The 19231-nt window shown below is 41.5% G+C and overlaps 1 protein-coding gene across 1 annotated transcript; it reads right to left on the bottom strand.

Moving 5' to 3' along the window:
• Positions 1–5545: 5545 nt before the first annotated feature.
• Positions 5546–10024, bottom strand: LOC128364206 (NLR family CARD domain-containing protein 3-like). The gene is made up of 4 exons (XM_053324743.1): positions 9965–10024; positions 8445–9727; positions 6974–7099; positions 5546–5558 (listed from the first exon to the last, which is right to left on the bottom strand). The coding sequence occupies exons 1-4, from the start codon at positions 10022–10024 to the stop codon at positions 5546–5548; spliced, it is 1482 nt and encodes a 493-aa protein (XP_053180718.1).
• Between the last annotated feature and the right edge of the window lie 9207 nt (positions 10025–19231).

Raw genomic sequence — 19231 nt, 5'->3', positions numbered from 1 at the left:
ACTTCAGTCCTGTAGACCAGAAGTGGAACAGCTGTGTAGCGTAGCTTGCTTCCTTTCAGCTCTCATGTTAACATGTTGGAGTGAACACACTGAGCTCCAAGCTCACACACCTGCACACACTTTTACTATCAAGTGCGTTTCCTCTGCAGATTTCACTCAAGTACACAGAGGAAATAAAGTGCTGAGTCATGAACACATCATTACTGCAGAAACAGAGACATTCACTCATCAGTTTACTGATGGATTTACTGCTGATACATGTCAACTCTTATCAAAGTTTAAAGCTACAGAGTCTCTGTGGGATTTGAAGATGTTTCCTGCTGTTAAATCATCACATGACAATCAGTCAGAGCTCTCAGCTAAACAGCTGCTGTGATTCCTGGACTTCAGCAGAGGTTCTGGTCTGTATAAAGACCGCATGGTTACTAAACGTAATGATGCTTGTGTGAAATCAGAGCCAGTGATTTGCAGGCTGCAGTCAGACTGATCTTAGAGCTCTGACAAAGATGAACTGATCAATAGTTTAGTGTTGAAATGAGAGAACAAACACTTTGAGATCAGATTTGATGATGAGGATCACTGTCTCTATACATCTTGTAAGGCTGTCAGCTGTAATCCAGCTTTATTTCCTGCAGACATCAACACAACAACAACAATCGTCTTCACATCAACTCAAACACATGATCACAACAAGCTTCTGGCTCATCTGATTGGCTGACTGCTCTCTCTCTCTCTGTCTTTCTGTCCAATCCTGAAGCCTGTCACCATTCTCCTCTCACAGCTTCACTGAGGAAAGCAGCACTGAGAAGGTTGGAGCTTCACCAGGAAATACTGGATCTTTGCTTTGATACTGACTGTGTTTAATACTAAACTGCTGAAACCAGCACAGACTGACTCCAACTCTCTACTGACCTCAGAGTCTCCAGTCTGCAGTCTGGACTCTGCTGAAGATCAATCAGCTGCTTCACGTCTGATTCCTTCAGGTCGTTTCCTCTCAGATCCAGCTCTCTCAGATGGGAGGGGTTGTCCTTCAGAGCTGAGGCCAGATAATCACAGCTGATCTTTTTCAAACTGCAGCCCTCCAATCTGAATAAAGAATAAATGAAGTCAGTTTAGAAACAAAGTTCATGTTTGAAATGATGAAATGTTTTATAATCTGTTCAGAGCTGAAGAAGATTTAAATGTAGAAGTTTAGAACATGTGTGTATGTTTGTGTGTGTGTATGTTTGTGTGTATGTGTGTGTGTGTGTGTGTATATATGTGTGTGTGTGTATGTGTGTGTGTGTGTATGTGTGTGTGTGTATATGTGCATGAATGTGTGTGTGTTTGTGTGTGTGTGTCTGTTTGTCTGTGTGTGTGTGTGTGTGTGTGTGTATGTGTGTGTGTGTGTGTGTATGTGTGTGCGTGTGTCTGTGTGTGTATGTGTTTGTGTGTGTATGTGTGTGCGTGTGTCTGTGTGTGCATGTGTGTGTGTGTGTACATGTGTGTGTGTTTGTGTGTTTGTGTGTATCTGTTTGATTGTGTGTGTGTGTCTGTGTGTGTGTGTATGTGTGTATTTGTGTGTGTGTGTGTGTTAGTGTTTGTGTGTGTGTGTGTGTGTGTGTGTTGTGAAGCATCAATATCAATGATCAGACATTATTCATTAAAACATTAAATAATAATAATAAAGAAATATTTCTCCTTCATCAAGTAAACTTGATGAGTTTCAAACAGAATATTTAGAACTAAATTCCCTCTTTGAGTTTGGATCCCTCCACTGCAGCTCAGCAAGGAAACACTGAAGAAACACAAACATACTTACTTGATATGTGGAACTCAGACTGCTGAAGCCTCATATTAGTTTACACTCTGGGAGTCATTTTTACTCACAACAACACTGTGGATTTTAAATTCCTGAAAACATTTACATTCTACACATTTGTGTTCAGCAAATCCTGAAAATTATGAACCAAACATTTGAAACTTCACTGAAGAATTTAAATTTAATAAAAAGAAATAAATCTACCAAAGCTACAGTCAGTGAACTCACTTCAGAGTCTTCAGTCTACAGTTTGGACTCTCCAGTACAGCAGACAGACGCTTCACTGATGAATCAGACAGGATGTTGTAGCTCAGGTCCAGATGTGTCAGATGGGAGGGGTTGCACTTCAGAGCTGAGGCCAAAACTTCACAGTGAGTCTCTGAGAGTCCACAGTCAATAAGTCTGTAATCTCTGCTCCGAAGTCTGTAATGACACAAATATTCCAACATATGTTTTCATGAAAGAGGAAACTTTATATTTACTTCATGCATTTGATGATCAAACAGTTTGATGCTCATTATTTTGATGAACATTTGTTCTTCACATCATCTTTTTATTAAATGTATTTTTCTGATGCATTTTATTCCTTAAATGTAAAAATGAAGCTCAGAGAAAGTTCAGACAGGAAGAGCATCTTTTTTACAAGCTCACATCTATAGTTTGATTTCTCATCCCTCAGTCATTCTGATCTTTCTCACAGCTCATCATTTCCTTTCTGTCATTTCTGGGGCATCAATTAAGACGTCAGCTGTTCACCTGCTCACATCTAACCAATAGCACACTGACACACCTTCTTTGTCAGCCTATCATATTGCAGCTGTCTTTTTAAATGTTTCTCCCTCTCTGCTCAGTGCTTTCAGAGCTGCTGCATATCAGGATGATTCAGATTCAAGTAGTTGACTCTTGGGAGAAATGTCAAGTATCAGGCTTTGTCAACCAGCTCAGTCTGCTGTTGTACTCACTGCATGTTTATCAATTGTAGCCTGTTCATTGAAGCAGTGTTCAGTCAGCGTGACTGCTCTCTGCTGCTGTGGGAACATGTGTGTGCAAATATTAGTAGCCTAGTACTTGGATTTCTATCTAGATATTGTAGCTGCGTTGCTGTCTGCATCACTTTAACTTCCTCTCTTCAAGCAGCAATAGTTTTACCTAGCGTTTGTTCAAAAGTCAAGTCACACACAGATGAGATCAGCTGTCCAAATTAACGTTGATTCAGGTGCCTGGTTCAGTGAGCCGCAGTCTGTGTCCAGCCAAAGATCTTCTCTGAGAGAAGATGCTTCCTCGCTCTGTTTTGTTTCTTCATCAAACAATGTTCATGAAACATGGCCACTCTAAAGATTTCCAGTAAGTAAGTAAGTAAGCATCTTTCTTTGCTCACAGGTAACATCTATCACAAGAGCTTTTCATAAAGTCACTTTGAAGGTTGTTTCTATGCAGCATTTAACTTTGTATTTGGGTTCCAGTGATTCAGCAGTAAGCTTCCTAGCTAGCGCTGCATGTACGTAGCTGCTAGGCTAAATAGTAAACTTCACTGTTAGAGTTTGATTTGATTTCCAACATTTGTACAGAGCTGACCATGCTCCTCTGATACTGATGATTCTGGACAGGAACCACTTATTTTCATGCTTCGTCTTTCATTTTAGTTTCCTTTCATTCATTCAGAACATCTTCATCGGTAAGGACTTCATCTTCATCAGCGAGGACTTCATCTTCATCATTAGGAATTCATCAGTAAGGACTTCATCTTCATCAGTAAGGACTTCATCTTCGTCATTAGGACTTCCTCTTCATCAGTAAGGACTTCCTCTTCATCAGTAAGGACTTCATCTTCATCAGTAAGGACTTCATCTTCATCATTAGGACTTCCTCTTCATCAGTAAGGACTTCATCTTCATCGGTAAGGACTTCATCTTCATCGGTAAGGACTTCATCTTCATCAGTCAGGACTTCATCTTCCTCAGTCAGGACTTCATCTTCATCGGTAAGGACTTCATCTTCATCGGTAAGGACTTCATCTTCATCAGTCAGGACTTCATCTTCCTCAGTCAGGACTTCATCTTCATCGGTAAGGACTTCATCTTCATCGGTAAGGACTTCATCTTCATCATTAAGGACGTCATCTTCATCATTAAGGACTTCATCTTCGTCATTAAGGACTTCATCTTCATCATCAGGACTTCATCTTCATCGGTAAGGACTTCATCTTCATCAGTCAGGACTTCATCTTCCTCAGTCAGGACTTCATCTTCATCGGTAAGGACTTCATCTTCATCGGTAAGGACTTCATCTTCATCAGTCAGGACTTCATCTTCCTCAGTCAGGACTTCCTCTTCATCGGTAAGGACTTCCTCTTCCTCGGTAAGGACTTCATCTTCCTCAGTAAGGACTTCATCTTCATCAGTAAAGACTTCCTCTTCCTCAGTGTGACATGTAGCATCAGATCATCATTCAGCTCACTGTGTTCAGCAGCAGTTATGTTTCTGTAAACCTGACAGCGTTTCTGTTTTATTTATAGAAGCATCACATTGTTGGCTCTCGCAGCATCATTCAGATTCTTTTATTGTGTTTTTATTTGTATTTATTTAGTGTTCTTATGTGTGAAGGACTCTGGACCAATGATATTGTGTTTAAAGTGATATAAATAAGTTGAAGTTGATGCATCAGCAGCTTCACCATCGCTGGCTACAACACCAGCAGCATTTCAGAGTAAAAGTCAAATGTTGAGCTGCATGTATTCTGCTGTCATTTCACTGATTACGTTATTTTATTTAGCGTCGCTGTCATTATGACTATGACAACATGATGTAGATGACAGGTGATGTGATCTACAGGCTGACTGTGTAGTTATTCTATCATATTTACAATATGATTTTAGAAGCCCCTTTTCTTCTGAAGATGAATTCATTGACCTTTTATTCATCCTTTAACAAGGTCTACAGATATATCAAATGAAGGAGCACGTTGATCTTCAGACTCAGGTTATTTATTAATGATGTCATGTACTCAGCAGACATGTGAGGTCATTATCAGCTCCTCTTCAACATCTAGACTGTTGGTCATCTACAGCATCCTGATGGCTCTTCAATAAATGACAGATGAAAGGTGTGTAAAGCTAACAGCTATGGTAAGCTCTGCATATAACTGGTGGTTGGTGCTTCATGTTTAGTCTCACCATTCTTTAGCTGCTCTCTAATCTCTGCTCACTGCTGAGCTCCTTGGAGCTTCCAATCATCTCTGACTTCAATCATCATTGTATGTTACTGCCTAGTTTAATAAGTACAAGTTAGTCCTGATCTCTAGCATTGCTGGCTATGGCCCATCATGCAACAGGGCAGACTGGACAAGTTCACATTGGTAGCTGTTCAACTCATCATGCCCGTTAGCATTGCTGCTGCTAACGGAGCTCTGGTTTTATTATATCAGCTTATGATTGACATGTTTATTATTCTTAGTGTGCAATAAAGAAACCTGTCATGCTCATTATTTAGTTTCATCTCTTAGATTATTATTATTATTCAAGATAATCCTGAAAAGTATGAACCAAACAGTGAAGGATGTGAATTAAATAAAAAGAAAACAATCTACCAAAGTTACAGTCAGTGAACTCACCTCAGAGTCTTCAGTTTACAGTTTGGACTCTCCTGTACAGCAGACAGAAGCTTCTCTGATGAATCAGACTGGATGTCGAGATCCAGATGCAGCTCTGTCAGATGAGGGTTGGACTTCACAGCTGAGGTCACAACTTCACAGTGAGTGTCTGAGAGTCCAAAGTCAGAAAGTCTGTAATGACACAAATATTACAACATATTATCATGAAGTGGCTCAAGGTTCAGACTAACAAGGAGAACACATGTTTGAATCTCAAAAACTAAAATAATGTATTAAAGTAAGTTATTAACAAACTAAATGTAAACTCCATGTGTAATGTGTAGAATCAGTAGTGTAGGGAAGTGCATGGATGAGGGGAAATGTGTGCTAGACAATAACAAACACATGAAGCAAAGAAAGAAAAGAGATGTTGCTGGTGGAAGAGAGAGGGAGACACTGAGCAGGCCAGCTTTGATAAGGTGATCCAGCCCAAAGCCCAGCTGATGCTTCAGCCTGATGACTCCATTATTAGTGCTGGAAAGGAGCCTCGGGGTGAAGAGTCACCTAGCTCTCTCATACGTGCACGTAGAAACGTGATTAAAACTTTAAAACGGAGGAAAATTTGTCCTCTCTGGAAAAATACCAAACTATTTTTACATAACATGTAAACTTTTCAAACTATGAGCAGTCAAACGAGGAGTGGAAATCACTTTTTCGTCAAAGTTAGAGTGGAAGCGGCAGTTAGCTAGAGTGTGAGAAGCAGTAAAAAATAACCTTAATTTTTATTTTTAACTCGAGCTCACGGCCAAACCGTAAAAAGGAGACAAATAATTTTTTGTCAAAATGTCGACATAGGTGTTGGGATTCATAAAATGTGACTTTGACAGGCGGGGTCTGCACAAAATTTAAACGGGGGGGCCGAGACCGGCGGCAATACCTGTCTCGCTCTCCACTGACTCTAATGTAATCGTCTTCTTTATCCAAAAGAATCTCACTCTGTCTTCACACTGAGCTTACTCACTCATTTTAAGGAATATCTGAATAAAATAAACACTGTCAGAATCTGCCGGCTTCTGTGTCTCTCACGGTGTTTTCGGTTTTTGGACAGGAGTTACGGTTTTCTCACAGTTTGCAATTGTTCGGGACCTTGTCAGAAGCCAAATTCTCTCAACTTAACATCCCTGAAGATATGAAGTGAATGTTAATCATATTTAAGCATAAATAATATTTATTTAAACTTATGGATTAAAGTCTACTTCATTTTTTCCACGGACAGGAACATCACTGTTATGAAATTATTAAGTAAATCTTCAAATCATTTATTTTAAATTACTTGGTTGTATGAAATTATATTATGTACATTTTGTTCATCTTCTATTGATAAATGTTGAATCTTTTTATATACCACAAATCATATAACTATTTATTTAATCCACAGTAAACATGAATTAATCCATTCACATGAATGAACCAAACAGTGAAGGATGTGAATTAAATAAAAAGAAAACAATCTACCAAAGCTACAGTCAGTGAACTCACCCCAGAGTCTTCAGTTTACAGTTTGGACTCTCCTGTACAGCAGACAGAAGCTTCTCTGATGAATCAGACAGTTTGTTGAGTCTCAGGTGCAGCTCTGTCAGATGAGGGTTGGACTTCACAGCTGAGGTCACAACTTCACATTCAGTGTCTGAGAGTTTAACGGCAGTAAGTCTGTAATGACACAAATATTACAACATATTATCATGAAGTGGCTCAAGGTTCAGACTAACAAGGAGAACACATGTTTGAATCTCAAAAACTAAAATAATGTATTAAAGTAAGTTATTAACAAACTAAATGTAAACTCCATGTGTAATGTGTAGAATCAGTAGTGTAGGGAAGTGCATGGATGAGGGGAAATGTGTGCTAGACAATAACAAACACATGAAGCAAAGAAAGAAAAGAGATGTTGCTGGTGGAAGAGAGAGGGAGACACTGAGCAGGCCAGCTTTGATAAGGTGATCCAGCCCAAAGCCCAGCTGATGCTTCAGCCTGATGACTCCATTATTATTAGTTATTATAAAGTTGAGAGATAAACTGGAAACAAGAGGAGAGAGATCAGTGGAAGCGGCAGTTATACTGGAAGCATCTTAACCAGTAAGCTACCAGAACACTCCCAGTTCAGCTGATGCTGTCTCACTGTGCTTGAATGAAACAATCATTCTCATCACTCTCTCTCAGACCTGCACACTTTAATCTTTGTTTAGCTTTAATCTTGCAGATGAAGGAGAGAACATGGAGTTACATTGAGGCTTCCATAATGTGCACAGTGTGTGTGTGTGTGATCTGATCCCATGTCTGTCTCCACTAAGTTAACATGAGGACATCTTGATTAGAAAAGCACTTTTACTGTCCACTATGTTTAATGTGACTGCAGGATATTTAGACTCAGTTCAGCTCAGTGAACAGTTCCAGTTGAGAAAGATCATCTCTCTTTGCTACCTGCTGCTGTCAGGTTCACATCCATAAGCAGCTACATTTACTGACTGTTCACAAACACTAATGAAACTAATAATCAAAGATGATTCAGATCTTATGTTAAAGCCTGCTGAGTAAAATCAGGTATTACCTGTATGTCTGATTATATATCATGTAATAATAACTTTACTGCTTTCACTGATAACTGTAACATACTGATATATGTTGTGATAAAATGCTGCTGTAATAAAACCTCAACCACAACCTCTAAAGTCCTTCATGTGTTTCACCAGGTTTGAATGAATCCTCCAACACACAAAGGAAGAGAAAGAGAAGAAAACACTGTCAAATCCAATAATGACTAGAAATAAATAGAATAACTGTTCATTAACTTAACAGCTATAAACATCAACATTATTTAAACTCAACATTTAAACAGCTCAACAACATCTGAGACTAAATATAACTGACATGTTATTTCACATATAAACAAGTAGAGCACTATTTTAACTATAATAAAACATTTATATTATTTATATTTGAAGAACTAAACTACTAATCTACACTGATTTATAATGTAAATCACATCTGGACTTACTGAGCCTTTCTGCAGTTCCTCACAGCTGGGATCAGTCTCCGTCGTCCCACCTCTGATGTGTTGTACTTCTCCAGGTCCAACTCATCCAGAGGCTCCTCTGACATCTGCAGCATGTAGGCCAGAGCTGAGCACTGGATCACAGAGAGTTTCTTCTTTGATCTGTTCTCTGACTTCAGGAACTGTTGGATCTCCTGATGTACTGAGCGGTCGTTCATCTCCATCAGACAGTGGAAGATGTTGATGCTTCTGTCAGGAGAGATATCACCACTGTTCATCTCCTTCAGGTTGTTGATGACTCTCTGGATGGTTTCTGGACTGTTGTCTGTCTGACCCAGCAGGCCTCCTAAGAGACTCTGGTTGGACTCCAGAGAGAGGCCATGAAGGAAGCGGACAAACAGGTCCAGGTGGCCATTTTCACTTCTGAGAGATTTCTGCATGGCTCTCTTCAGGAAGTCATCCAGAGATGAGTACCTGTTGTCTTCTCCCAGGAAATCCTTCAGTACCTCTGTGTTGCTGCTGGTGTAACAGTGGTACATGTAGACTGCAGCCAGAAACTCCTGAACGCTCAGATGAACAAAGCTGTAGACTGTTTTCTGGAAGATCACACTCTCTCTTTTGAAGATCTCTGTACAAACTCCTGATAACACCGAGGCCTCTGTGACATCAAGACCACACTGCTCCAGGTCTTCTTGGTAGAACATGATGTTTCCTTTCTCCAGTTGTTCAAACGCCAGCCTCCCCAGCTTCAGAAGAAGGTTCCTGTCAGCCTCCGTCAGCTCCTGTGGACTCGTCTCATGTCCCTCATCATACTTGTTCTTCTTCCTCTTTGTCTGAACCAGCAGGAAGTGTGAGTACATGTCAGTCAGGGTCTTGGGCAGCTCTCCTCTCTGGTCTGTAGTCAACATGTGGTCCAGAACTGTAGCAGTGATCCAGCAGAAGACTGGGATGTGACACATGATGTGGAGGCTCCTGGATGTCTTGATGTGTGAGATGATTGTGCTGGACTGCTCTTCATCACTGAATCTCCTCCTGAAGTACTCCTCCTTCTGGGGGTCAGTGAAGCCTCGTACTTCTGTTACCCTGTCCACACATGAAGGAGGGATCTGATTGGCTGCTGCAGGTCGGGAAGTGATCCAGACGAGAGCCGAGGGAAGCAGCTTCCCCTTGATGAGGTTTGTCAGCAGCACGCTGACTGATGACTTCTGTGTGACATCAGACACGACCTCACTGTTGTTGAAATCCAGTGAAAGTCTGCTTTCATCCAGGCCGTCAAAGATGAACAGAACTTTACAACCAGCGAGCTTCTCTGCTGTGAGCTTCTGTAATGTTGGATAGAAAACATGGATCAGCATGAGCAGACTGTACTGCTCATCTTTGATCAAGTTCAGCGACCTGAACGAGAACAGAATCAGCAGACTGATATCTTGGTTGTTGGAGCGCTTTGCCCAGTCCAGAGTGAACTTCAGCACTGAGAAGGTTTTTCCAACGCCAGCGACGCCGTTCATCAGAACCACTCTGACTCTGTGTAAGACTTCACAGATGTCCTGATCCTTGGTTGGAGCATCATGGAGGGTCTTCATCTTGGAAGCTGTTTCAAGCTGCCTCAACTCATGTTGGGTATTAACCTCTTCAGTTTCCTGTTGGTCAGGTAAGACTTTAAAGATGTCCTGACACTTGATTGGAGTGTCATGGAGGGTCTTCATCTTGGAAGCTGTTTCAAGCTGCCTCACCTCATGTTGGGTATTAACCTCTTCACTCTGTCCCTCTGTGATGTGGACCTCAGTGAAGACGCTGATGAGGAGGGTTTTAGTTCCTGCTTCATCAGTTCCTTGAGTCACACATTCACATGTGCTGCTCAGACTGATCTGATGTTCATCTAAAACCTCCTGCAGACCACTTTCTGCTGAAAGAGAAGAAAAAAGGTAGAATGAAACAGAAATCAGTGTGACTGTTAATGTTCAGTAGGATAGAGGAGGTAGATTCCTGTTTTCAGAGATGATGACATCAGCAGACAGATCTTCAGTCTTACTTTGTACAGTGCTGGTCTGACTGTCTGTCTGCAGTCCAGCTCTGGTTCTGGATCTTTTTCCACACTGGGGACAGGAGGAGACTCCTGATGAAGCAGACTGGTCCCAGTATGAGGTGATGCACTGTCTGCAGAACCAGTGTCCACAACTGGTAGAGACCGGATCCTTCAGGACGTCCTGACACAAAGAACAGCAGGACAGCTGCTCCTCCACAGTAACAGCCCTCCTCTTCCTCTTCCTCTTCCTCTCTCTGTGGACATGAACACATTCTTTATGTCACATGACATTAGAGGAGGCCAACCGACAGCTCACAAGCTGCATGCAGCTCTTTCCCCACATAAACAGTCCAGACTGTCAGTATTTACACACTTACACACTTTCTGTTCTTCAGCCTCTGAGATTCAACACATTCAACTTGAAATAAAATAAAATAAAATACAATCACAAGAGTTCAACAGTAATTAGACAGAGACAACAATGTGCCAGCAAAGGCAGAGAAGAAGAAGAAGACTGCAAGCTAGTAAACATGGATGTGACAAACTACAATTCAAATGATTATTATGGTTATTAATGATTGCATAATAAACCTGTGCTGTGTGAAGTTTAAGATGGCTCCATGTCATAAAGAAGACTGTTATAAAATAAAAGCCACCAGGAGATGAAAATAAAGGCTTTTATTAAAAATACAAGAATATATAAAAGAACAATGTTTATAATGTAGATTATCAAATGATATTAAACTGAATCATCTTCAGGTCAGTTTACAGTAGAAACAGTCTCTTACTTTGTGTCTGAGGGTCCAGGTTCATTACTGAAGTGTGGAGGAAGACCAATAGACCGATCACTCTTCATAGACAGACAGCTGGATATTACAGACTCTGCTCCGTCCTCCTCTTCCTCCTCTTTCTTCATCTTCTGGAGTCTGAGAGGTAAACCAGTAACACTGGAGACACACACACATACACAGTATAATAAACCCAGTCCTGCCTCTCAACTTAGTAGCTTCTTATTAGTTGACATGACTTTAACTACAACCATGTGTGTTTTCTAGTCATCACAAAGAGAAACTTTGACTCTGGTTTAAATCCAACAAACAGACTTCAGATAAACATGTGTGTGCTTCTTAACTGTGACTTCTCTCTATTTAGAGCTCAGCAGTGAGTCACGTGACATCGCTGTGAGGACGCACAAACCAGGAAAACAACAACAGGAAACAACGTTTAACACCTCAAACTCTGTCATTTCACATTTAATCAACTAAACAATGAATGTGATCAATAATCATCAGATTGATCAATAATGACAGTAATCATTATTTACAGTCCTGATATTAACACTCACCTGCCTCACACTGTTTTCCTGCTTCTGCTCTGATGACTGAACAGACTTTCACCGTTACTCCCTACCTGTCTGCTCCTCCCTTCTTTCTTTATTTCACTTTCGTTGCTCCTTCCTGTTTAGTCTGCCCCTTCTTTACTGGAAGTTGTGTGTGTGTGTGTGTGTGTGTGTGTGTGTGTGTGTGTGTGTGTGTGTGTGTGTGTGTGTGTGTGTGTGTGTGTGTGTGTGTGTGTGTGTTTGCGTGTGTGTGTGTGACTGTGAGTGAGGGGGGAGGGGGGTTGATCCTCCTACTTGGAAATATGAATAAAAAATACACTTGTAGTTAATAACTGTGCAGCACCTTGGTTCAACTGAGGTTGTTTTTAAATGTACTTTATAAATAAAGCTTGACTTAATCTGTGTGAGCTCTAAACTTCTCACATGCTTTCATTTCAATAAATGTTCAAATGATTCAATATTTCAGTAAAAATCAAAGATTAGAGAAAAAGTCCAAAAGCTGAAAACACATTAGTGAATCAGAACTTAGTTTTTTCTTCTTTCCCATGAATCATCTCAGCAGCCCTCACATTTATCTGCTGACCCTTTGGAGGGGCTGAAGTGGCTCTGGTTCATTCTTCAGGAGGAATTTGTTAAAGTATGACGTCTGTAAATGTAAAATGACTTCCTGTTGTAAGTCTGGAGACATTACATCTACGTCAAACTTAAAGTAGAACATTAGTTAGACAACAATAATAATAATAATAATAATAATAATAATAATAATGATAATAATAATAATAATAATAATAATTAAAGCTATGAGGGCAGTGATGGTTGTGCTCGTTGTTTGATGTTACTGCAGAGCAACTTGTTGCAGCAACACATTGACCAGAGAACAGCTGACTGTCACTTCCTGTGTCCACTATGTGGCGCTGTGAAAAGTTGAATGCTTTGCAATCATTTGATATTATTTGGTGTTGACTTCCCTTAAAGGTAGTGAGTACTGATACTCAGCCTGTAAAATACAAACATTACATTTATATTTAATGTACGTTTAACTGGATATCTGTGTGGACGCCTGCAAGGCTCCCAGCTGAACACACATGAACATGTTATCTATTCTAAACATGAACAAGTGCAAAGCTAACGTTAGCAACCAGCTACCAAACTGCTATTTATCTGTCCATTGTTTATATAAACCAAACATTCAACAACAATACAAGTCTTCCTGTTGTTACTCTGCTCAAAGCTTTAGTGCAGCCATGAGGAGACACTGATACAGTTCCTCTTTAGAAGATCCTCAACAAGCAAACTCTGGACAACTGGTGACTTCCAGGAAAAGTCTGGATAGCAACGAGGGACGACTGGTGACACTGGAAAGACAGATGACCTCCAGGAAAGTTTAGCATGTGTGCACAAGGCTAGCAACCTCAGGCACAGCACTCACAAGAGGACACCAAAACTACAGACCAAGATACAGAACTATACCCCCAGAGAGAGGGGGGTGGGGGGGGGGCTCACAAGGACAGACTCTGTGGTAACAGCCAGGACTGAAACATGACTAAAGAGAGTCCAGTGCACCAGAAGTTAAACACCACAGTGGCAAAGTCTGCAAGAACATCAACAAGCTGCAGATGCATCAACCCAGTGTGGAGAAAAGGTAACTCTGGTGCAGCTGAGGGGGGCAACACCAAGCTCCTCCTTACCTCAGAACCACACAACAGACCACACTGACGCCTCCTGCCAACCCCAACCTGCAAGAGAGAGTTAAATGGCCCAGGATGAGCAGCAACAAGGAGTGACAACAACTAGATGAGGACCTAGACAAAATCCTGGAAGATGATGACAGCAATCACCTACAATATAGCAAAGGAGCACTTTGGCACAGAGGAAAGAAAGAGCACCAGCACAAAAGCCACAGAAGAGGAGAGAGAGCACATTAAAGACCTAAACTCTGGGCTCAGAGACCGGCTGTGCAGACTGAGGAATGCCCAGTTCATCAAGGACTCCTACAGGTTCACTAAGGCCTTGCTGGGGGAAGCTAGATCCAGCACACTAACTCTAGCTCTAAAGACGAGGTTGAGGAATTCCTCAGGGCAGGGACCAGGACCTGGGTGACCACCCAAAGATGAGCAGAGAGACACTAGAGAACCATCCTAGAAGGAAGCGGAAGAGGTGGTAAAGAAGGCCAGAACAGAATCTGCCCCTGGACCAAGTAGCCTGTCCTATAAAGTCTACAAGAAATGCTCACTATTAGTACGCAGGCTGTGGAAGCTCCTCTGGAAAATATGGGCAGATACCTGGGAAGGTACCTGATGACACCAGCAGTGACAAGAATAACATCTACATAGAAAAACAGGCAGATGAATGTCTGAGGAAGATCGATAGATAAAGTCTACCTGGCAAGTTTAAGTCCTGAATTTACCAGCACTGATGTGGCTCCTAACAGTCTATGAAATGCCAAAGACTATGGAGGGGTGGAGAGGAGAGTCAATAAGTCCCTCCTAGCCTCACAGCTGTGGGGCTCTACATCACATCAGACCAGATCCAGCTCCCATTCTCATCTGTGGTGAAAGAGTTCAGGGTTGCAAAGTGCAGGCCGACGATGATGCTCAGAGACTCATCATTATGGCCAGTGACCCCTTCACCCGGTGACACTTCACTGGGTTGAGTCCTTAGCAACCACCATAGCAACGATAAACACTGATAACATTTCCTAATAAGAACTGACGAACTACAGTTTGTTTATTGTTACTATATGAAGCTTTGGACAATATATTGTACATTTATTGACATAAATGTCATCAACAGGCATTGTAAAGACTCTCTCCACCTGCCGTGACGCCGGGTGATCTTTTCTCAATGAAATATAAAAAGGTGGGAGGGGGCGGAGGGCCGGGGTTCCCTTCTGGGAGCGCATGACGTCACTGGGGATGCCCCCTGATGTAAACGCTTGTTTCACAGCCTTATTATTATCATCATAGTGTGTATCTGAGCTGCAGATGCTGTGTAAACCATAGACATATATACACTGTAGACAACTATGAGCAGAATATTGAGACATGAACGTTTATTTCTCTTTTTATTCCTCACAACAAGTTACGCTGAGGATCATGGGTAGGCTAAAGTAGCCACTTCCGCTAATGTCCAAAGCAGCAGAAACAAAACGTATTTCTCACAATCAAAAGTGAAATAATAAAAACTGATGGTCATAACATTCAGACAACATTTGGGTGAGTTATCCAGGACACTTTCTTGTTTTTGTGTTAAGAAATGTTGAGGATATAAATAAAGTCGTCAGTGAATTAGCCGGTCTTTCCGGGACTTATAAAGACACAAAAGGGGTCACACCTCCTGGTTAAATGTTTAATAATATAGCGTTTATATTTTTAGAGCAATATATAATATTACTGGATTACTGGATTTTAATCAATAGATTAAATTTCAGGGCTATTTTAAGAACAGCCGTGAGATTTGGTTGCAGAGGCGCACTGATCACTTGTGTCACTGCATGTAATTAGATTCGTACGATATCATACGAACAGAAGATGAGAACGGCCTACTCCACCACACAGATCTGAGGTTTATGAAGTAATGAAGTCAATGCTCAGACTACAAAAAGATAATAAAACAAATACTGTTGTAATGTAGATTATCAAATGATATTAAACTGAATCATCTTCAGGTCAGTTTACAGTAGAAACAGTCTCTTACTTTGTGTCTGAGGGTCCAGGTTCATTACTGAAGGTTGGAGGTACATCATTAGACCAGTTACTCTTCATAGACAGACAGCTGGATATTACAGACTCTGCTCCGTCCTCCTCTTCCTCCTCTTTCTTCATCTTCTGGAGTCTGAGAGGTAAACCAGTAACACTGGAGACACACACACATACACAGGAAAACCAGAGGTGTTCACAAGTCATTTTTTGCAAGTCCAAGTCAAGTTTCAAGTCTCTCGCAAACACTAAATCAAATTGAAATTGTATAAGCTGTAAAATCCTCTCTATAAGACCGTACTGATGAATCTACAGCAATGTGATGTGGAACAAATACAAAGGATTGTTTCATAACTGTATTTTTCTTTAACAAGAGTTTTTTTTAACAATGCTGTAAAATACAATAAATGAAATCTATCGCACCAACAATGTATTTTGATAACAGGCACGCAGCACACAATATTTTGCATTTTAACAATAAATGAAAAAACACACCCACAATGGTGCAAGTAAATTATGAGTTGTACTCATTTGACTTACTAACTTAAAAATGAAAAACTGGTTCTTTAAAACCTCTTTCACATCCCTGAAAAAACAAAAACAAATATTTTAACAAGAAACAACAAGAAATAACTGTGTCTTAGTAATGTTGTGTGTGTGTGTGTGTGTGTGTGAGAGTGTGTGTGTGACAGTCTTACTAACTGTGTCTTAGTAATGTTGTGTGTGTGTGTGTGTGTGTGAGAGTGTGTGTGTGACAGTCTTACTAACTGTGTCTTAGTAATGTTGTAAATGATAACAAAATGAAAAAACACACCAACCATGGTGCTAGTTGTACTTAAAAATGAAAATGAAAAACTGGCTGTATAAAACTCATTTCACCTCCCTGAAAAATCTTTACACCACAGAATGGTTACATTTCAAAAACATCAAATTCGACAGTGTCTTTGCTGACAGACTTGCATGTTGGGCTTCTTTCACTCGCTATTGTCTTGAAATCAGAGAGTTTCTAATACAGTATACAGTAGTAGACGGGCTCTGCTCGATATGCGCGCCTACACGCACGGCGCGTGCGTGTTGTTGGTGTTTACTGTCAGCCTCAGTCACAGCCAGAGATCACTTCCCAAATGCAAACAGAGAAGATGAATGACATATAATAAATAATGAGAATATAAATAACATGAAAATAATGGTCATTTGCGAGTCTCCAGCCTCGAGTCCGAGTCGAGTCTGAAGTCAATGTGTAGTGCGACTTAAGTGCGACACGAGTACGAGTCGCAAGTCCGAGTCACCAGCTCTGGTTTCAACACCTCAAACTCTGTCATTTCACATTTAATCAACTAAACAATGAATGTGATCAATAATCATCAGATTGATCAATAATGACAGTAATCATTATTTACAGTCCTGATATTAACACTCACCTGCCTCACACTGTTTTCCTGCTTCTGCTCTGATGACTGAAATGGCGTCTGACTGAACACTTGAAACTTTAACTTCCTGTCTGTTTGTTCCTCCCTCTGCTTTACTGGAAGTCACGTGTGTGTGACTGTGAGTGAGGGGGGAGGGGAGTGATCACAGCAACTTCAAAGCAACTTCAAAAACACTAACCCTAACCCTACTTTGAAATATGAATAAAAATACACTTGTAGTTAATAACTGTGCAGCACCTTGGTTCAACTGAGGTTGTAAATCACACTGTTTTCTTGCTTCTGCTCTGATGTGAAATGGAGTCTGACTGAACACTTTCACTTTCGGTGCTCCTCCCTGTTTAGTCTGCCCCTTCTTTACTGGAAGTTGTGTGTGTGTGTGTGTGTGTGTGTGTATGAGAGAGAGAGAGCTCTAAACTTCTCACATGCTTTCATTTCAATAAATGTTCAAATGATTCAATATTTCAGCAAAAATCAAAGATTAGAGAAAAAGTCCAAAAGCTGAAAACACATTAGTGAATCAGAACTTAGTTTTTTCTTCTTTCCCATGAATCATCTCAGCAGCCCTCACATTTATCTGCTGACCCTTTGGAGGGGCTGAAGTGGCTCTGGTTCATTCTTCAGGAGGAATTTGTTAAAGTATGACGTCTGTAAATGTAAAATGACTTCCTGTTGTAAGTCTGGAGACATCTACGTCAAACTTAAAGTAGAACATTAGTTAGACAATAACAATAATAATAATAGTATTAATAATAATAATAATAATAAGCAGATTTTGTGAATGAAATAGCTCTGGTTTTTCCTTTCAGCAGGAAAAAAAAGCAAGTGGATGAAAGTTGACTAACAAAAAAGCAGCGCGCAAAACAGGAAGGAAAGAAAGAAGTGACCAAATTAGACACGTTTTTTACTCAAACCAGGCAAAAGCTAGCGTGCTGCTGGAGGCTAGCGGTAGCTTGCCAGCTAGCTCTGTAAATGAAGCGGCATTGATCACCGCGTCCCGCTTCTCCGGAGTCTTGCTCAGGACTTTGGACCTGAGCAGCATCTTTGCTGAGTAGGATATGTTGGAAAATGATTGTGTGATGTCGTGGATCCTGAAGACTCTGGAGAGCTGGCATCATGGGCAAGGAGGGTCTTCTAGTCTAAGAAGTCAAGAAGCATGATGATCAGGAGGGAGAAGGTGACTGAAGTCCACGGAGAAGTTATCCCAACCATCAAGAGGAACCCCATAACATACCTGGGAAGGTACCTGATGACACCAGCAGTGACAAGAATAACATCCACACAGAAAAACAGGCAGATGAATGTCTGAGGAAGATCGATAGATAAAGTCTAAGTCCTGGATTTACCAGCACTGATGTGGCTCCTAACAGTCTATGAAATGCCAAAGACTATGGAGGGGTGGAGAGGAGAGTCAATAAGTCCCTCCTAGCCTCACAGCTGTGGGGCTCTACATCACATCAGACCAGATCCAGCTCCCATTCTCATCTGTGGTGAAAGAGTTCAGGGTTGCAAAGTGCAGGGCGACGATGATGCTCAGAGACTCCAGAGACGAGCTGGTCAGAGGCGCTGGGGTAACAACCAGGACAGGTTACAAGTGGGCAGTGGATGCAGCAGTGAGGCAGGCTGAAGGCTCACTGAGGTTGTTGGACATCATCGGGAACCGGTGCACTGATCGGCAGGGCCTGGGAACCTCACCTTTCCATCAGAGGGGCAAATGCAGAGGAGAGAAGGGAAATGGTCTAGGCAGAGTACCGGCAGCTAATGAAGAAGCGATGAAGGAAAGGGATGTGAAACTAGCAACTCAGGGAAGGTGGGCCAAATGGGGCCAAACTCTGGAGGCTGGAGTCGTTCCATCCTTTCTCTTGCAGTCAGTGTAAGACACTCTAACATCACCCGCAAATTTAGCAAGGTGGGGCCTGAGAGAAGACCCACTTTATAAACTATGTGGGCAGAAAGGCACACTTGCCTGGCCAGTTGCCACACGGCTCTCACCCAGCGGAGGTACAGGTGGTGGTACGATAAGGTGCTCACAGTTCTTGGAGCAGTGCAGGAACAGACCACATCAACCACACAGGCCCCAAGCAACATCCTGGCAGTTCATCCTGACAGTGGAACGACCATCTGCTGCAAAGAGGACCACAGACACAATCCTCCAGAAGGTGCACGTGTGGGAGGTGAGAGCAGACGTGGGAAGGAAGTTGAATTTTCCCCTAATCGTCCAAACATTGCAGAGGCCTGACATCGTCATCTGGTCAGAGCAGAGGCCCATGAGAGGAAGAGCCTGAAGTACCAAGACCTCG

Source organism: Scomber japonicus, chromosome 9, assembly GCF_027409825.1.
Source record: "Scomber japonicus isolate fScoJap1 chromosome 9, fScoJap1.pri, whole genome shotgun sequence".
In the NCBI taxonomy this organism is placed as follows: domain Eukaryota; kingdom Metazoa; phylum Chordata; class Actinopteri; order Scombriformes; family Scombridae; genus Scomber; species Scomber japonicus.
Note: the sequence above shows the minus strand (reverse complement) of the source record. Positions and strands in the feature narration are given on the sequence as shown.

Excerpts from the sequence above, each read along its gene's own strand:
- LOC128364206 (XM_053324743.1), bottom strand. The coding sequence starts at position 10,024 with ATGAAGACCCTCCATGATGCTCCAACCAAGGATCAGGACATCTGTGAA. Across the intron at positions 9,728-9,964 it reads TCTGTGAAGTCTTACACAGA|CTGTTCATCTTTGACGGCCT; the intron begins GTCAGAGTGGTT and ends GGTTGTAAAGTT. Across the intron at positions 7,100-8,444 it reads AGGAACTGCAGAAAGGCTCA|ACTTACTGCCGTTAAACTCT; the intron begins GTAAGTCCAGAT and ends GTGTCATTACAG.